The sequence below is a fragment of the Aspergillus lucknowensis genome, assembly GCF_044049455.1.
Source record: "Aspergillus lucknowensis strain CBS 449.75 chromosome Unknown BJX67scaffold_62, whole genome shotgun sequence".
NCBI lineage: Eukaryota > Fungi > Ascomycota > Eurotiomycetes > Eurotiales > Aspergillaceae > Aspergillus > Aspergillus lucknowensis.
In genome coordinates, this window is record NW_027263606.1 from 29,927 (window position 1) to 44,533 (window position 14,607).

The 14,607-nt window shown below is 51.6% G+C and overlaps 4 protein-coding genes across 4 annotated transcripts; 2 read left to right on the forward strand and 2 right to left on the reverse strand.

Moving 5' to 3' along the window:
• Position 1: 1 nt before the first annotated feature.
• BJX67DRAFT_290768 (putative microtubule associated protein (Ase1)) lies at positions 2 to 3,213 on the reverse strand. Its single transcript, XM_071026797.1, has 4 exons — positions 2,981 to 3,213; positions 2,869 to 2,921; positions 2,591 to 2,805; positions 2 to 2,543 (listed from the first exon to the last, which is right to left on the reverse strand). Exons 1-4 carry the CDS (start codon positions 3,095 to 3,097, stop codon positions 628 to 630), a joined length of 2,301 nt encoding a protein of 766 aa, XP_070881710.1. The 5' UTR covers positions 3,098 to 3,213; the 3' UTR covers positions 2 to 627.
• A 388-nt stretch (positions 3,214 to 3,601) lies between these two features.
• Positions 3,602 to 5,042, forward strand: BJX67DRAFT_290805 (Mov34/MPN/PAD-1 family protein). The gene is made up of 2 exons (XM_071026799.1): positions 3,602 to 3,800; positions 3,866 to 5,042. The coding sequence occupies exons 1-2, from the start codon at positions 3,776 to 3,778 to the stop codon at positions 4,846 to 4,848; spliced, it is 1,008 nt and encodes a 335-aa protein (XP_070881711.1). The 5' UTR covers positions 3,602 to 3,775; the 3' UTR covers positions 4,849 to 5,042.
• Positions 5,043 to 6,193: 1,151 nt separating this feature from the next.
• BJX67DRAFT_365674 (putative cell division control protein Cdc25) lies at positions 6,194 to 10,580 on the reverse strand. Its single transcript, XM_071030286.1, has 3 exons — positions 6,982 to 10,580; positions 6,712 to 6,928; positions 6,194 to 6,622 (listed from the first exon to the last, which is right to left on the reverse strand). The coding sequence occupies exons 1-3, from the start codon at positions 10,135 to 10,137 to the stop codon at positions 6,288 to 6,290; spliced, it is 3,708 nt and encodes a 1,235-aa protein (XP_070881712.1). The 5' UTR covers positions 10,138 to 10,580; the 3' UTR covers positions 6,194 to 6,287.
• Positions 10,581 to 11,261: 681 nt separating this feature from the next.
• BJX67DRAFT_290818 (uncharacterized protein) lies at positions 11,262 to 12,027 on the forward strand. The gene has a single exon (XM_071026800.1). The coding sequence runs from the start codon at positions 11,357 to 11,359 to the stop codon at positions 11,822 to 11,824; it is 468 nt and encodes a 155-aa protein (XP_070881713.1). The 5' UTR covers positions 11,262 to 11,356; the 3' UTR covers positions 11,825 to 12,027.
• Positions 12,028 to 14,607: the final 2,580 nt, after the last annotated feature.

Below are 14,607 nucleotides of genomic sequence, written 5' to 3' on the forward strand. Positions count from 1 at the left end.
AGCAAGTTTCCTGAAATCAAAAATCCATTCCTAATCAAGATTCAAAGACCGATAAACGCTTGCTGATATCGAACACACATGAAGACAAAAAGCATAGCTTGCGACTCGCGCTAGGCCACAGGGAATAAAGGAAGCCTCGCCAGAGATAGTGGGAAAAGTCTCAAAGAATAGCAGAAAAAGCAAGATTAAATCATAAGAAGGTACAGAGCATTATTCAAGCATACAGGCCAAGAGCATAGTACAAGAAGACAACTAGAATTCCAAGGAGTGTGCGGCCCTGACTCCGTTCGCCGAAGGTCTCCATGTAACTGGAGCAGCACGGTGGCATATGGACGGAAGCCCAGATCGTGGTGTCAGCCGAGAAACCCAGAATTTGAACATAGAAAATTGAGCTTCGAGGCGTAATTTGCGCTGTTCTTGAAGTCGCTGGTGTATAGCATGATGCTACGACAATCAGCTATTATTTGCGCACGTTTCGATAAAGATCGACAGTGCCTCGCATCCGTGAGATCAGGTCGTAGAGTCATCAACATCCGATGTTCTCATAATCATGTCCTTTAGGAGGTGTATCCGCAAGGCACGGAGCAATGCAAATCAAGCAGGTAAACGAGCGAGACGTCCAAACTTTTAGTAGGCCTCCATATCATCAGTCCAACCGGCGTCACTTCCAGCTACTCGAACCATATGGGTCCCAATTGGCTCTTCTGGACTAACACTTCGGATCCCCTTTGCCTTTTTCCCTGCCAGGGATACGGGCTGCTGGTGGTCCTCAGGAGCCAAACGCTTTCCATTCGCAGCACGGAACTTCGCATAAAATGCGTCGCTAGCGTCACCTTCCGAATCTGAGCCATCATCAAACGTTTCCCAGTTCTCTGAACCTGTGGTTACTGTGTCGACGGTGGAAGAGTTCGAAACTTGCCTAGGTGCTGGAGGCGGGGGTGCATGCTGAAGGTATGCATTGGGTCGCGGGTATCCTCCTTGAAATGACTTGTGTGATGCAGACGATGTGGAGGATTGGGACGATTGGGAGAATCCAGTTGACCGTTGAGAGAAGATGGAAGAGCTCATGAAGGAACGCTGGCGGTCATCGTAAACATCCTCCGGGCTAACTGGCCGGACAAAGGAATTCGACATTGCACTCGCGCAACGCGGGGGCTCAAACAAATAGTTTCCCCGGTCTTCTTTGTCAGTAGTTGTGAGTGCTCTCATCCTTGGGGGTGGGGCACGAGACGTGGGTAATTTGCCATTCACAGTGCTGGAAGAGTATGTACCGGGGCCACGACGGTCAGGAGAGTTGTTTCCATGGGGCATGTTTCCCAAGGGCACACGGCCTGGGAGCTTTGTTGGGGACTTAGCACCCGATCTGGACGGTCCAATGGTGTTGTACTTGGTTGGTTGGCTGCTTGTCGGGGTTTTGGTAGTAGACCGAGGAGGGGGAGGGCCCTTCATGACACTGCCAGGGCGAGAAGGTGGAGGATTTCGCTTCGCGCTACTTGACGGCGCAGCCGATGGTGTTTTAGAGCGTGGAGGGGGCTTTGCGGTGGTCTTTGCGAGTTCATCGAGGTATCTCTCTCCATGAACAAGGAACGGCCGTCCGTACTCATCCTCGAAATTCTCTAATTCTCTTTTCAAGTCGGACTCGATCTTTGGCAGTTCCTTGGCAATTCGCTTTCGCATCTTCTCTTCTCTGAGCAGCTTTCCTGGATCACGTCTCTCTCCCTTGTTCCCGCGACCCAGGAGACGTGACGCATCCTGGCTTGAGGCAGCCAAAGCTTCCCGCTCTGCAAGAAGGCTACGATGTCTGTCGATGAGCTGCAATGTCGGAGCACGCTGTTCCTTCAATGTCTCTAGACGCGCGATTTCTGCCTCGTGAGCCTCCAGGAGCGCATCGCTGTAAACATCAGAGAAAGCTGGTGTGAAATCCAGCATCTCTTCTTCCGAGAAGTACAAGCTATCCCAGAGTTCTTGAAGCCGACAGCGGGAATCCTCAACGAAGAGATGTAAGTTCTGTCTTTTAAGCTCGTTAAGGCGCGAGAGTTCTTCTTCGAACTCATTGATGGTGCGTAGGCCGCAGCCACGGTTTGCGGCAAGGAACGCTTTCCTGTCACTCTCCTCAACGCCAAAACGTTCCCAAAGACCTTCCACAGCATTTCTTAGATCCTTCAGCTTACGCTCGCGGCCTCTTTTTTCTTCCAGTAATTTCTCTCGCTTCGCGAGAAGGTTGGCCAAGTCCGATTCATGAAGCCCCAGCTGTTCAGGTGATTCACGGTAGTGTTGAACGATGCTGGGTTCCGTTTGTGCCTGGGGAGTGCCGAGTTCGGCCCAGAGTTTAATCATTTCCTCGCATGTGATTTTGACGAGATCGACCCGGCGATGGTATTCTTCGTAGACTCTGGTAAACTCGGTGTCGAGTGCGGTAACGTATGCCGGGGACAGGTCGAAGCTGGGTGCGATTGACGACCCAGGTGCAGTAGGAGGAAGTTCAATGCCAACAAACGACTGTTCGAGATGAGACGAATAGGATTCGAGAGCCTCAACAAGTTCTAACACTCATTAGCAACGATTTTTTTATCGATACCAGACTACTTACTCTTAACCTGTTCATATCTCTGCCGATGTAACTTGCTGACTGCGCTATGCTGCTCTCGGAGAAAGGCAAGGCAGCGGTTCAGTGGGAAAGTGACACGGAGGTCGTTACGGTCGAGTTTATACTGGCCATTTGCTTTCTCGTCGACCAGAGATTCCTCCATTTGTTGGATTGCATCAATAAGCTTCTGTGCTTCTTCCGTCATTTCATGTTTCTCACTGGGTAAGTTATTAGGACCCGATCAAAGACTCTCGACCTCTGCCAACCTAAACAATACTTACTCGTCTACCATCTTCAAGTGGTTATTAAGCGTTTCCGACAGCGCATTAAAGAGCTGTAGGCAGACGTCAGCTTTGAGCTGGCCAACTCCTCAAGATCTTGAAAAACACAAACCTCTGCTTCCCGAGAATCGCGCTCATGGTTTGGAATACCAATTTCATCAAAAATACCATGAAGCTGACCGACAATATTGTTGACCTGGGTAGTCAAGTAGCTCGTATCGACCGCCATTGCGACTCGAGTCCCGAGACAGGGACGTAAAAGACAAGTGAACGCCGGGTACCGACTGCTGTCAAAAGAAAGAGATCAAAAATATCAATAATTTCCGACGATGCGATCCGCTGTCAGTCATGTAAGATTGCGGCGACAATGCGCCCAGGGGAGAACAACAACCAGCCGAATGCCACGCGAGACAACAAATCAACAATGGCGAGATATTCCAGAATGAGAGGACCCGCACAGCTTATATGCAGAGGGCGACCAACGCAGCAAGCGGGTGGATGCAAGGGCAGAAAGGGATCAATCGAGGAGGAGTCTTGTTTCTTTTTGAGGGCGCCGAGGGAGGAGAAGGTCGAGAGAGCCTCTCATCGACCAAGTTTCTTCCCAATCCAGACTCGCTGTTGATCGATCGCTGTCTCCCAGGTAACCGCTGACTCAGCCTTGCCCCGCCTGTTTCTGTCGGCCTTATCATTCACCGCCCCAGTGCGTCTCCACAGCTCACATCTCCAGCTTCATCAGAACACCAGCATCAAGTCTCCACCAAAGCTCTCATTCCCTTCGAACCCTCGTCCGCTTTCTTCCCCTTCCCTATCAGGCCGTAATTAGCCGAGACTCCGGTTGATCATCCCCTTCTCCGAGCCTGCTTCTACACCGTCAACCGGTTAATACATCCCCCACGTCACACTGATCATGCAGACTGCTCAGCTTTCTTGGGGTGAGTACCGAGCCAACCCTCCGAACCGCTATGGCACTAACTTGGGACTTTCTTATCCGCCCCAGAACTCGAAAATGCAGTCACTCTGATCGATCCCCAACGAGACGCCCTCTATCAATACAATGAAGAGACTCACAAGTCTCTCAGCAACGCCCGCCCTTGGGCAAAAGATCCCCACTACTTCAAGTCAATCCGTATATCCGCAGTTGCCCTTCTGAAAATGGTCATGCACGCTCGCTCCGGAGGCTCCCTCGAAGTCATGGGCCTAATGCAAGGCTACATCCTCCCCAACACCTTCGTCGTAACAGACGCCTTCCGTCTCCCCGTCGAGGGCACCGAAACCCGCGTAAATGCGCAGGACGAAGCAAATGAATACATGGTCTCATATCTTCAGGCATGCCGTGATGCAGGGAGGATGGAGAATGCGGTTGGATGGTACCACAGTCATCCAGGCTATGGGTGCTGGCTGTCAGGTATTGATGTCACGACACAAGATATGCAACAACTCGGCGGGCCGTTTGTGGCCGTGGTCATCGATCCAGAGCGCACTATCTCTGCAGGAAAGGTAGATATTGGCGCATTCAGGACGTTCCCGAAGGATTACACAGCCCCCAAAGGGGAGCAGGACGAGGACGAGTACCAGACAGTACCACTCAACAAGGCGGAGGATTTTGGAGCGCACGCATCTCACTACTACTCGCTCGAGGTCTCTCTGTTCAAAAGCGCCCTTGATACAGAGATTCTCTCGCTCCTCTGGAACAAGTACTGGGTAGCTACCCTCAGCCAAAGTCCGCTATTTACAACGCGCGACTACGGCAGCAAGCAGATGCTAGATCTCAGCCAGAAAGTCCGAAGGGCAACCCGAGGTATCGAAACTACCTCCTCGCGAGGTGGCGGCCCGACCCAAGTCAAAGATCAACAGCTCGAGAGAATAGTACGAGATGGTCAGCGGATTGTATCGGAAGAAGTAAAGGGACTGCTAGCAGCCGAAGTGAAAATGCAGCTGTTCCAGAGTGTCGGAGAGTCAACAACAACGGGATCGAGCTAGCTGAATCGGCTCATTCTAGCCTGGAAAAGAAAAACGTATCCGCCGTAGAATGCAGACTTATGATCAGTCTTCATCTTCCCCGACTTCCCATCCTCACCTTTGGCTGCCACTTTAAGGTCGACAACAAAGTCAAATTACACGTTTCTAAGGCCTTAATTCATACTAGACCTACTGAGCGGACGTTGCTATCTCTGGGTCCATGAGGGGCCCAAACTGTTCGAACGCTCTGCTGACGCTCTAAAAGTTCATAATGTGAATCGTCTGCAGAACTATGAATTGAAGCTCTATCAATTCCATCAAATAAATATACCAATCGATACAAGGTATCGTATATAGAACAATGAATCGAAAGACGAATAGTCGGGAATCTTTTGCAAAGACAGCGCCATGAAAGCGCTAGGTATCCTGCGTCGTAACAATCATTATCCAAAACATGAGACGACGCTGCGGAATCATCTCAGGGTAACACTGGCCGTAAAACCAAAAGACGAAGATGAAGATTTTACAAGAAACCAAAATGGACCAGTATACAGTCACGCAGCAATGAGCGGGAATATGTCCAGGAAGAAGTTATCTCGAAGCATATTAACGAACGTTCAAGCTGGCGTGGCGACCAGAGGGGCAAAGAAATCACTCGGTCGCGTCCAGATGGGGTGAAGGAGCCGTCGGGCCATGGGGGTGAAAAGGAACGTGAGAGAATGTCTGAGGCAACAGTGTGCCTTGGTCGGACATCAGAAGGGAGGATCATCACCAACTTGCCTGCGGGAGATGAGTCGAAACATGACAAACGATGAAGATCGTGAGTGGAAGGCTGGCAACTCAAGGCGCACACGACCAGCATGTGATAGGTAACCCACGCGGTTAACGTCGCCCACTTGGCGTTTTCAGCGAAGTCAACGGTGTGTCTGATGGCGTCGATCTAGGGCCCACCTCACGGAGAACTCCCTGTCATGCGCCGGAGTTATCGATCGACGGCTTCAACATCGAGGGCGATTGATTGGAATAATGCTCTTTGGAAGCCGCCCCATGCGCAAGGTTGCAGAGATTCGGGTTGGAGGAAACGCCCCCAAGAGACGTCGGGTGCGGCTGAGAGATCTGATAGGCTGCCACGGGTGCGTATCTTCGAGCCCGTTTTCGGCTTTCCGATTTTCGACTCACGCACGTCCAGTCAAAGTCGACATCGTTGCCCCGTGTCACGCAAACCGAGTTTGGCAGCGCCTTACAGGAATCCCGATTCAGAGAGCAGTCTACGTCCCAAAAAAAATTTCGTTAGTCTTCAAATCAATGCAAGATCTTCCAAAGATCGGTCATTTCTGAAGAAACCAGAAAAGAAGTGGGTATCGCCAAAAAAAAAAAAAAATAGATTTCGAGACAAAGTGGGCCCGAAATGAGGGGGGGAAACAATGGGAGCAATGGGATCAGGGAAGACGCATGTGCAATCATCGCGATGTCATGACTAGGGTTGCAAGGGTCAGGGCACTCATATCTCTGCCGCCGGCAGCGTACCTCGCAATTTTCTCGTCTTCTCGTTCTCGCGGCTCCACTTCCAAACTTCGATCGTACATGTCGTGTACATCACCTGCCCCGTGTAAATTACTGAGGATATAGTCCTGTAATTCGGAAATAGGCGTGAGGAGGTAGGGCGAATTCTGGTACTGTTGAATATCGCGGATTACTTCGGCGGTTTTCGTGCGTTTGTTGAAATTAATCAACTCCGACGGCGTAAGCGACGGTATGCCGTCTTCGATAAATGTCAAATCTGTCAAGTACACGCCTGTATTGATTAGGTTAGTCTGGGGCCAGGGACCGTTACAGATCCCCCTCCCACGTCTCAGTCAAGGTTCTGGTCAACTAGATTCATACCGAAGAAGGGGATGCAAGGTGGATTGGCAAGATGCAACGCTTCGCGATACTCGCCAAAGTTTTTGGTGCTTGCCATGAGCCTGCGCATCTGTTCCAAGATTGCAGATGTACGCCCACTGACCTGAGCCCAAGTCCGAGAAAGCCGATGGATGGGCGCAGTTCCAAGAGCTGATATGATAGACGTCAGTGTAGAATAATTATTCAAGGCCCGACATTTCTACCAAGGATTAGCAACCATGATTTCAAGGCCAAGGGTCCGGGAGGGCATACGTCTGCAACATTCACAAAATGTTTGATCACCACTACTCTCTTCTTCACATCGCTTTGGTTGAGAATCATTTCGGCAACCCAATTGGTCAGTTGGTTCGAGTGCAGGATCAGTGCCTTTACATTGGCAGCAGGTTCGGGCTCGTCGGGTCCAACTTTCTTCTGCCATGTCTTATTCAAACATTCAGTCGGCCGAATCTTCGAGTACAACCTAGATTCAATGATGGTGAGTTGGCGCGCAAACTCCGTAGGGTCAATATCCAAGAACTTCAGTTTCTTCATGTTCTTGGGGATTATGGGAGTCGGCGCGGCAGTTGCTTGTGTGGGCACTAGTCGTTTGACGGTAGTGTCTTGGCCCCGGAGACGTTGTTCAATGACGGTCAACAGTTGGGTCGAACCAGGCGTCTTCGTCGTGGCAATCGAGTCTTTAGTGAACGCGTGGGCACGTTCAAGTAGCTGCATGTGCGATTCATCATTGGCTTCCATCCAGTAGTTCTCGAACCAAGTCTTCAGAATGTTGACCACGCGGAACCGAATGGGCTTCTGCTTCCTGTCAACCCACATCTGCATCTCATCTGCATTCAGACTGAATGGAGGTTGAATATTGAATCGTTGCATAATCATTTCAAAAAGCTCGGAGGCGGTCGTAAACGAACGATAAGTGAGGAGGAAGGTGCTATTGAAAGACGGGTCGGGCTTGTCATGACGAGTCAAGTGTTCCACCAGCCCTGCCAACGTACCACACTTCAGGGTCGGTACATCGGTCTTCGTGTCATAGAAAACTTCGCCTTCATGGTCCATTTTCAAGAACCACGGAGTCTCCTCAGGTTCGCGGGCCAAGTCTCGGATAGGCTCCCTTGTAATTGCGGCTGGCGGGGCCTGTCCAAAGAACCTCTGCGCTTTATCCATATTGCGGCGTACCTTTTCCGTAGGATTCTCAAATGGATGTGCCGAAGGCACCCCGATCGTCTCGGTCGCCCGCGACTCACTGCGGGTGTGTAGACCTGCGTATCCCTCGCTCTCGCCACCAACGCGACTTTCAGTACGCACAGCACTCGCATCAGGGATCTGTTCCAGTAAGAGCGAGAGAGAGAACCCAATCTGAGAGACATAGTTCTCAAGCTGCCTGGCAACACCACGGACGGCATTTAAGCGATCATCCAGGGAGTCACCACGTAGCTCAGCCCATTCGTCACCAAGGGGCGCAGAAATAGCTTGACAGCTGATGACAAAGTCAGCTATCGCATCGTAGACGCGCTGCTTCTGCAAGCTAACATCTACGAGCTGAGGATTCTGGAAGCCAGTCCCAAGAGGTCCCAGATTGATAGACTCAATCGCAGAAATCCATGGGCGGAACTGTTCAACAACTTTGACAGCGGCCTCGGCAACCGATTCTCCAACCTCCTCATGTTCTGCAGCAGTAACAATCTTCTTCTGGTTGAGAGTCAACCGTTCCTCTAATCGACGAATAGACCCAACGAAGGACCTTCGCAGAACATCGATATGGTCCAACACATTCGGCTCAAGAGGAACAGTTGGCTCGGGTCGCAGATCCCCGCCGTCCTGCTCCAGGAATGACGTCGGGCCAGATTCGGTCAACGAAACACCATTATTTTGCCACGAACCGCCCGAATAACTACCCATCAAAAAGCCGGGTACAACCCGACGAATATATTCGCCACGTTGTTGCCTTGCGACTTCCACATAACCATAGACACCCTGCATGACGCCATCCGCTTCCTGAAGACACTTGTTCACAGCATCTACGCTTGGCCAGTCGGCTGCAGCCATGTGGGATGAGAGGACCAGCTTGGAGAACTTAGACATCATTTCCCTGAAATGCTGATACAGAGGCTTGTTCGTGGAGATAATAGAGGGATTTCCAGAGTGATTATCGGTGGTGTCAGAGCCAGCAGCTAACAGCATGCGTAGGTGATCAGAAATATCCTCGGCTTTCCTCACATATTCTGCGCGATCGCCGCCCAACAACGTCTGGCGATAAGCCTCCACAGCTTGGGACATGTTGTCCACAAGCAACGGCCAGGAAATTGGGGTGGCTGTGTGATCGTCGATGAAATGTTGAGAAGCGCCGGATGAGGTCGAGGGCCTATGCATTGGCTCTGAGATCGAGGTGTTGCTGTCTGCACCCGCAGAACCATAGGGCTTGTTCGGGTTCCGCACAATAGGGCTTTTCCCCTCATTGATAGACTTCGTCGCAGATGGAGGATGCAGGGAATCCATTGACGTTGCGGGAGACACACCGTCAATGAAGGATTGGCGTCTTCTGGACATTGAGTCGTGAGAAGCAAGCATGAGAGACTCGCCCTCCGCCTCAGATGCTGAACCATCGTAGTCGTCTTCATCGCGCTCAAAGCCGCGGGCCATCATTTCCGGCGGAGGTCGAGTCTGGTCGGGGATAAAAAAGTTGTTGCGGTCATACGGGCCATTCTCGTTGATGGATGGGTTTTCAAATGGAAGCTCCATAGTACTGTAGCCCGTAAGGGTATTGAAATAGAATAGGCGACCATCGGGAGTCGCTTGAGGAATCCAAAAAGCCGCTTCCTCTTGTTCTTTAGGAGGATCTACGCCTTCAATAGGGAGAATTGGATGCGAATCGCGGCCGTTACCAGGAGAGTCAACGTCATCATGTTCGTCTTCGAGGTCCTCACCAGCGCCAGAATCGGCGCTGATATCTCCGTCATCATGAAGGTGCGGCACCTGGTCCTCGAGTTCTCGAAGGTCAGTGATTACCGCGCAGTAATTGCTGGGGAACCAGCCCCGTATAGTTCCATTGATGACACCATCCCACCAGCCAGTCTCGAGCTGGTTGAGAACTTGGATGATGTCCCCTCGGCGGAAGCTCAGGCTTGTGTGATCGTCTGCATCGTAGTCATACATAGCCCGCACAAACAGTGCAGGGGCGGGTTCCGGGCTAGGCGTCTTCATGGGTGACTTATGGCGCTTGGGCGAATGGTCGGTGACGATATCTCTCTGTGAAAATGAGAGACTACCTCCACGACTCCGGCTTCGAGGAGCAGCCATCGCGGTAGCCATCGGCTTCTCTGGGTACTCGAGGGTGGTCACGAAAGCTTTTGTTATGTTCATCCGCGCTGATTTCGGGTCGACAGCCAATGGATCGAAGACGCGGGTTCCGTACATCGGAAGACCGCAGCGGTTGGCGAAACCAAGAGGCGAGAAATTGAATGAGTGTCTCTAAAACAATCAGGGACCACTGCTGCGTCCCGTGCTGCAAATGGCTGGACGAGCTCAACGAAAGGCGTTGCTCATTGCGAGGCCGGCAACCGACCGTAGGAGGGTTTGAGGGGGAGGGGCGGTAAACGGAGGAGTTTAGGTGGGCTGCAGAAAGAGCGGCAGGTGGGACAGTCGGCGAGGTTTGAAGGTGTGGACGGAGGGTGGCAAGGGAAAAGATAAGTGATCAGTCTCGCCTCGTAAGGGAAAGGAAGAGGTGGGAAGAGTCAGACTGGACGACCAACTTTGGGGGGGGTTGAGAAGAGATGGAGAGGGAGAATCAGGAGGGTTTTAGGGGAGGAGGTCCCAGGAAGTCTGCCCACCTTCGCTCGCTCTGCTCCTCACTGGACGGTTCGACTGGAGTGGGAGGGAGAGAAGTGGAGGAGCAACGAGAGGAGCAACGAGGAGGCACCGCGCGCTGGGCGATGACAGTACGTTACGGACACGCCGTATTATTACGCCCAGCAGCGCGGGCATTCTTCTTCATACAAGGGACTGTGACTTGCTTTCTGACTCTCAAAGTCCTTGGAGTGCTGGGACAACAAGTTGTTGAAGAAGTCGACCAGATCTCACAGGTGTCGGCGTTGAGGAGAGCTGCTGCTCTCTTCCTTGTCCTGGCTGGAGAAATTGCCGGAGCGCATCACCGAGGCTGCACCGGGCACTGGCAAGGACAAGGGCCAGTAGTTTCGTGCTTGCGGCCTCCAATTGAACAATGCTTCTCCCAGCCCCAGCACAAGCCCTACCCACACAGATTCGAGATCAGACATGAAAAGACTTGAGATGTGTCTCACAGACGGATGACGGAGTGAATCAGACTTCACCCACCAGAACACTCTTAGTGACCTGGAAAGGATTTTCGAAGCGGCGTTGGGCCAAGAGCCTTGACTGTTGAGACTTTTGCAAGCTCCATACATAACAAATAGTCGTATGATTATCATTATTGATCAAGAACAATGTCTGCAGACTATTCGAATTTTCTCATCCAAGGCCGCTCTCATTCGTCGTCAATGGTAATCCTCGGTCTGTCAAGGCACCAAGTTCTCCGCAGATTCCAAAGCTTCCTGAAGGCAGTTGATCTGAGTCAGCCAGTCTCGTCCTCCATGGCTTTCGACAATCCATCGACAAAGCGATGTTTTGTGCTGATCCTCGCCCATTTGGAGTCCTCTGGGACTTGAGAAGGCAGTTTCCCCATCCCAGAGTCCATTCTTTTGGTCGAGGGGTCGATCCTGCTTGTGATCGGTGGTGGGGAATCATACACTTAGAAGCCTGCGACCGTTCGGAGCAGCGCAAGCCCCAAAGCACGAGGGAAATTCCCGCAGGAAGCTCTCTTGTTCACAGGCCAAAACAATCCAACTTTCCTGATCGAGGGCGGACTGCTCACATGTGGAACATCCGACTGATGAGGGACGGAGGGACCCGCGAGGAGTCGATGCAGGTCCGTCCAGTCCATCCACTGAACCACCGCGGAGCTGTCAGATTTTGTGTGGCCGCGTGTCAAATGTCCACCGTCCCACTCCGAAGCCATCGCTCATCGGAATGCTACCTGTTTATCAGGGCACCAAGCCGTCGGCGTCCCAATGCTTTTCAAATCTTTTGAACTGATACCACCCAAGTTCTCGTGTGAGCTTGAAAAAGCACGGTTCCCTAACGCCAGCCCAGGCCACTGCCGATGTTGATGCCGACAAGCTCCCAAGACGCTCCACGAGGAGTGCCATCCTTGTCTTGCTGAGAGTCTCGTTCAAGCCATCATTTCCCCGGGCATTGTCCATTCTGGATTGGCCAAAAACGCTTGGCCCCAGGGAAAGCCGCTCTTGTCCGCTCCAGCATATCCAATAGCAATCGAACCATAACCGAGACCGATGAGATGTTCTTGATCTTTTCTTCCTGCTTGCAAGGACCTCTTCTCGTTCCCGTTCACCAGCGAAGAGTGAACGTTGGTTCTTTCGAGTTTCATGTGTCGGCAGTGAAAAAGTCATTGGCCCAGATCCGAGCCTTGGTTCGTTTCAGAGCGTCGCGGTTCCTCGGTCCCCTCGCTTGGGGTTCACTCTCCCCAACTTCCGAGACGCGTCCACCAACCTTGTTCTGGGCTCGGTGCCTCTGGCTTGAACAGACATCGCCCCTTGCAGTTTGCCGTTGACAACGGTCCCTTGAGACACTTGATCCCCCTTCTGGCTGTCACATTTCTCTAGTTCCAACCAGTTGAGACGTCCAAGACTGGGCTGCATATCCATCCAGTGCTGTGTATTCTCAAGGCAGGGGATTATCAAGCCAAACGCCGCATTCACCCTTCCATCCATATCGGATAAGGCCGCCACATCAAGCTGTGTTCCGTCGAGTCGAGCCATATGCCGGGCTTATGCTTGTCTGATCACATCATTCGGGGGAGACTCAGTTCAGGCAAACATTCTGTCAGTAAGCATGCCGTCACAAAACGTGCACGCCTTACATTGGCATAAATCAAAGAGTAATGGCACAGATCGAGTTCTCGAAAGCGAACCCAGACGCATTTTGTCGGGGTCGACCGCAGATATTCTCCAAGACCGTAGGATAAGGTAATCTTTTCCCTAACCAGATATCCTTGCCGAGAGACACACTCTCGATTCCAAATGCCAACTGTAGAAGCTCGTCAAGGTGTTTCTGTATGGAACCTTCTCCCGAAACCACGTGTACAGCCCGAGGCCCGGACCAAAGTCAACGAGCAATGTTAACGAACAACCCCCCCCCAAAAAAGGTCCCATCGAATAAGCACCAACAGCGAGATTAGCACCCCGAGAGACTACTTCCTCTGATCGAATGGCAGACTGCAGATTGGGAAGCACACGGCCTACTTTTTTCCCTCAAAATGCCTGATGAATTATCAACCTGCGGCCGATTTGGGTGATGAGAATGTTATTTTCTTTGAAATCTTCCGAGATTATGGCCCGTTCGCCTCCCTCCACCTTCTTCTGCCTTCTTCTTCTGGCTTTGAGGGCCTCTTTCACTCCAGGTCTTCGATAAGGTCGCTCACAGCAGGAACTGGCCTCGAACGTCACCGATGCGCTTGCGTTGGTTCCCACCAGCTGATGCAATCTTAAGCTCTCTGCTATCACCCGGTACCCAGCTATGCTCCGACCACCTTCCAACAAGTCCCAATCTCGCTATCAGGTTGATGTCGAGAATATCCATATTCTCGGGGGGCCTCGAAAACCCCCTCATACCTGGGAAGGAGCTAATTATCTAGGTGGAGAGCTGGCTAATCAGCCAGCAAAGTCCAGCAGGACCAAAGCCGCCTTGTCGACAAGACAACCCGAAGGCACATTTCTCAAAGTTGTGCCTCAGGTCGCTCCAGCCCGAGACAAAGATGTACATGTACAAACCACAATGTCAGCCATTTTGCTCCTCCTATATATTAGCCCTGGACAGCAACCACGCGGCATTAACTAGAGTTTGTTCCTTCGGACCAACCCAAACGTAATATATTCTCTGTTTCCCGTCACAGGAAGTCCCATCACGATGCATTCCAACCCACCGCACTCCCAAACGCTGATGCCAGCTCGATGGCTTCTCAAACGACAGATGGAGCAGGTGCCTCGCTTACCGTCGTGGTATTCTGTCTCCCGGCTGGCAAAGTAAGGTGCAGCACGAAAGATCATACCACTTGTTTACAGGTTGTGCAGTTGATAAACCCACGACCACCACGAAAACCCGACCAGTAATCCTCAAGTCCACGCACTCCGACGTCGTAAAAGAAGGTGAGTATCCTCTCATGGCAGCCAGTCACATCCTTAGAAGCAGGCCAGCTCCGAAAAGATAAAAAAAAGGTCAAGATTAATCCGAAGGCGGCCCCGATCGGTTTGTATTTCCTCGGGATGGTTTCGAGATAAATCCGACTCCAAAGCACTAGTACCAGCCTGAGTAGGACACCGCACCCCCGGCCACACTTAGGACCGGTATGGCACTTAATGATAGAGATTGATAATACTTGGTTGTACTTGTTCGGCTGTCAAAATTCCTTAGTCGGGTGGCAACTTTCGAGGGTGACTACGGTGTTCCCCCGAAACCCACAATGGTCCGAGAGTACTGAGGTATATATATATATTTCTCGCGCTGGGGGAGGTTATCGTCAGATCAGACAGAGAAGAGTCGAGTTCTTTTGAGAAGTATACATATATGAGGAGTACCAAATGCTCTGGTTAATTATACCATTAATAATGGTAAATTTGAAACTAGATAAGTTCCCGAAAGAGAGGAAAGAAAGATGCATGTTGGGAGACGTTGTCTCCCAGAGAAAAAGCAAAGTTGATCATGCGCTCTGAAGAGATTGGGTATCTCTCCTGGTCTCTCTTTCTGGTCGGGAGATCTCGAGATGAGCTGGTGCAAGGGTTGTCGCTCATTTCTTGT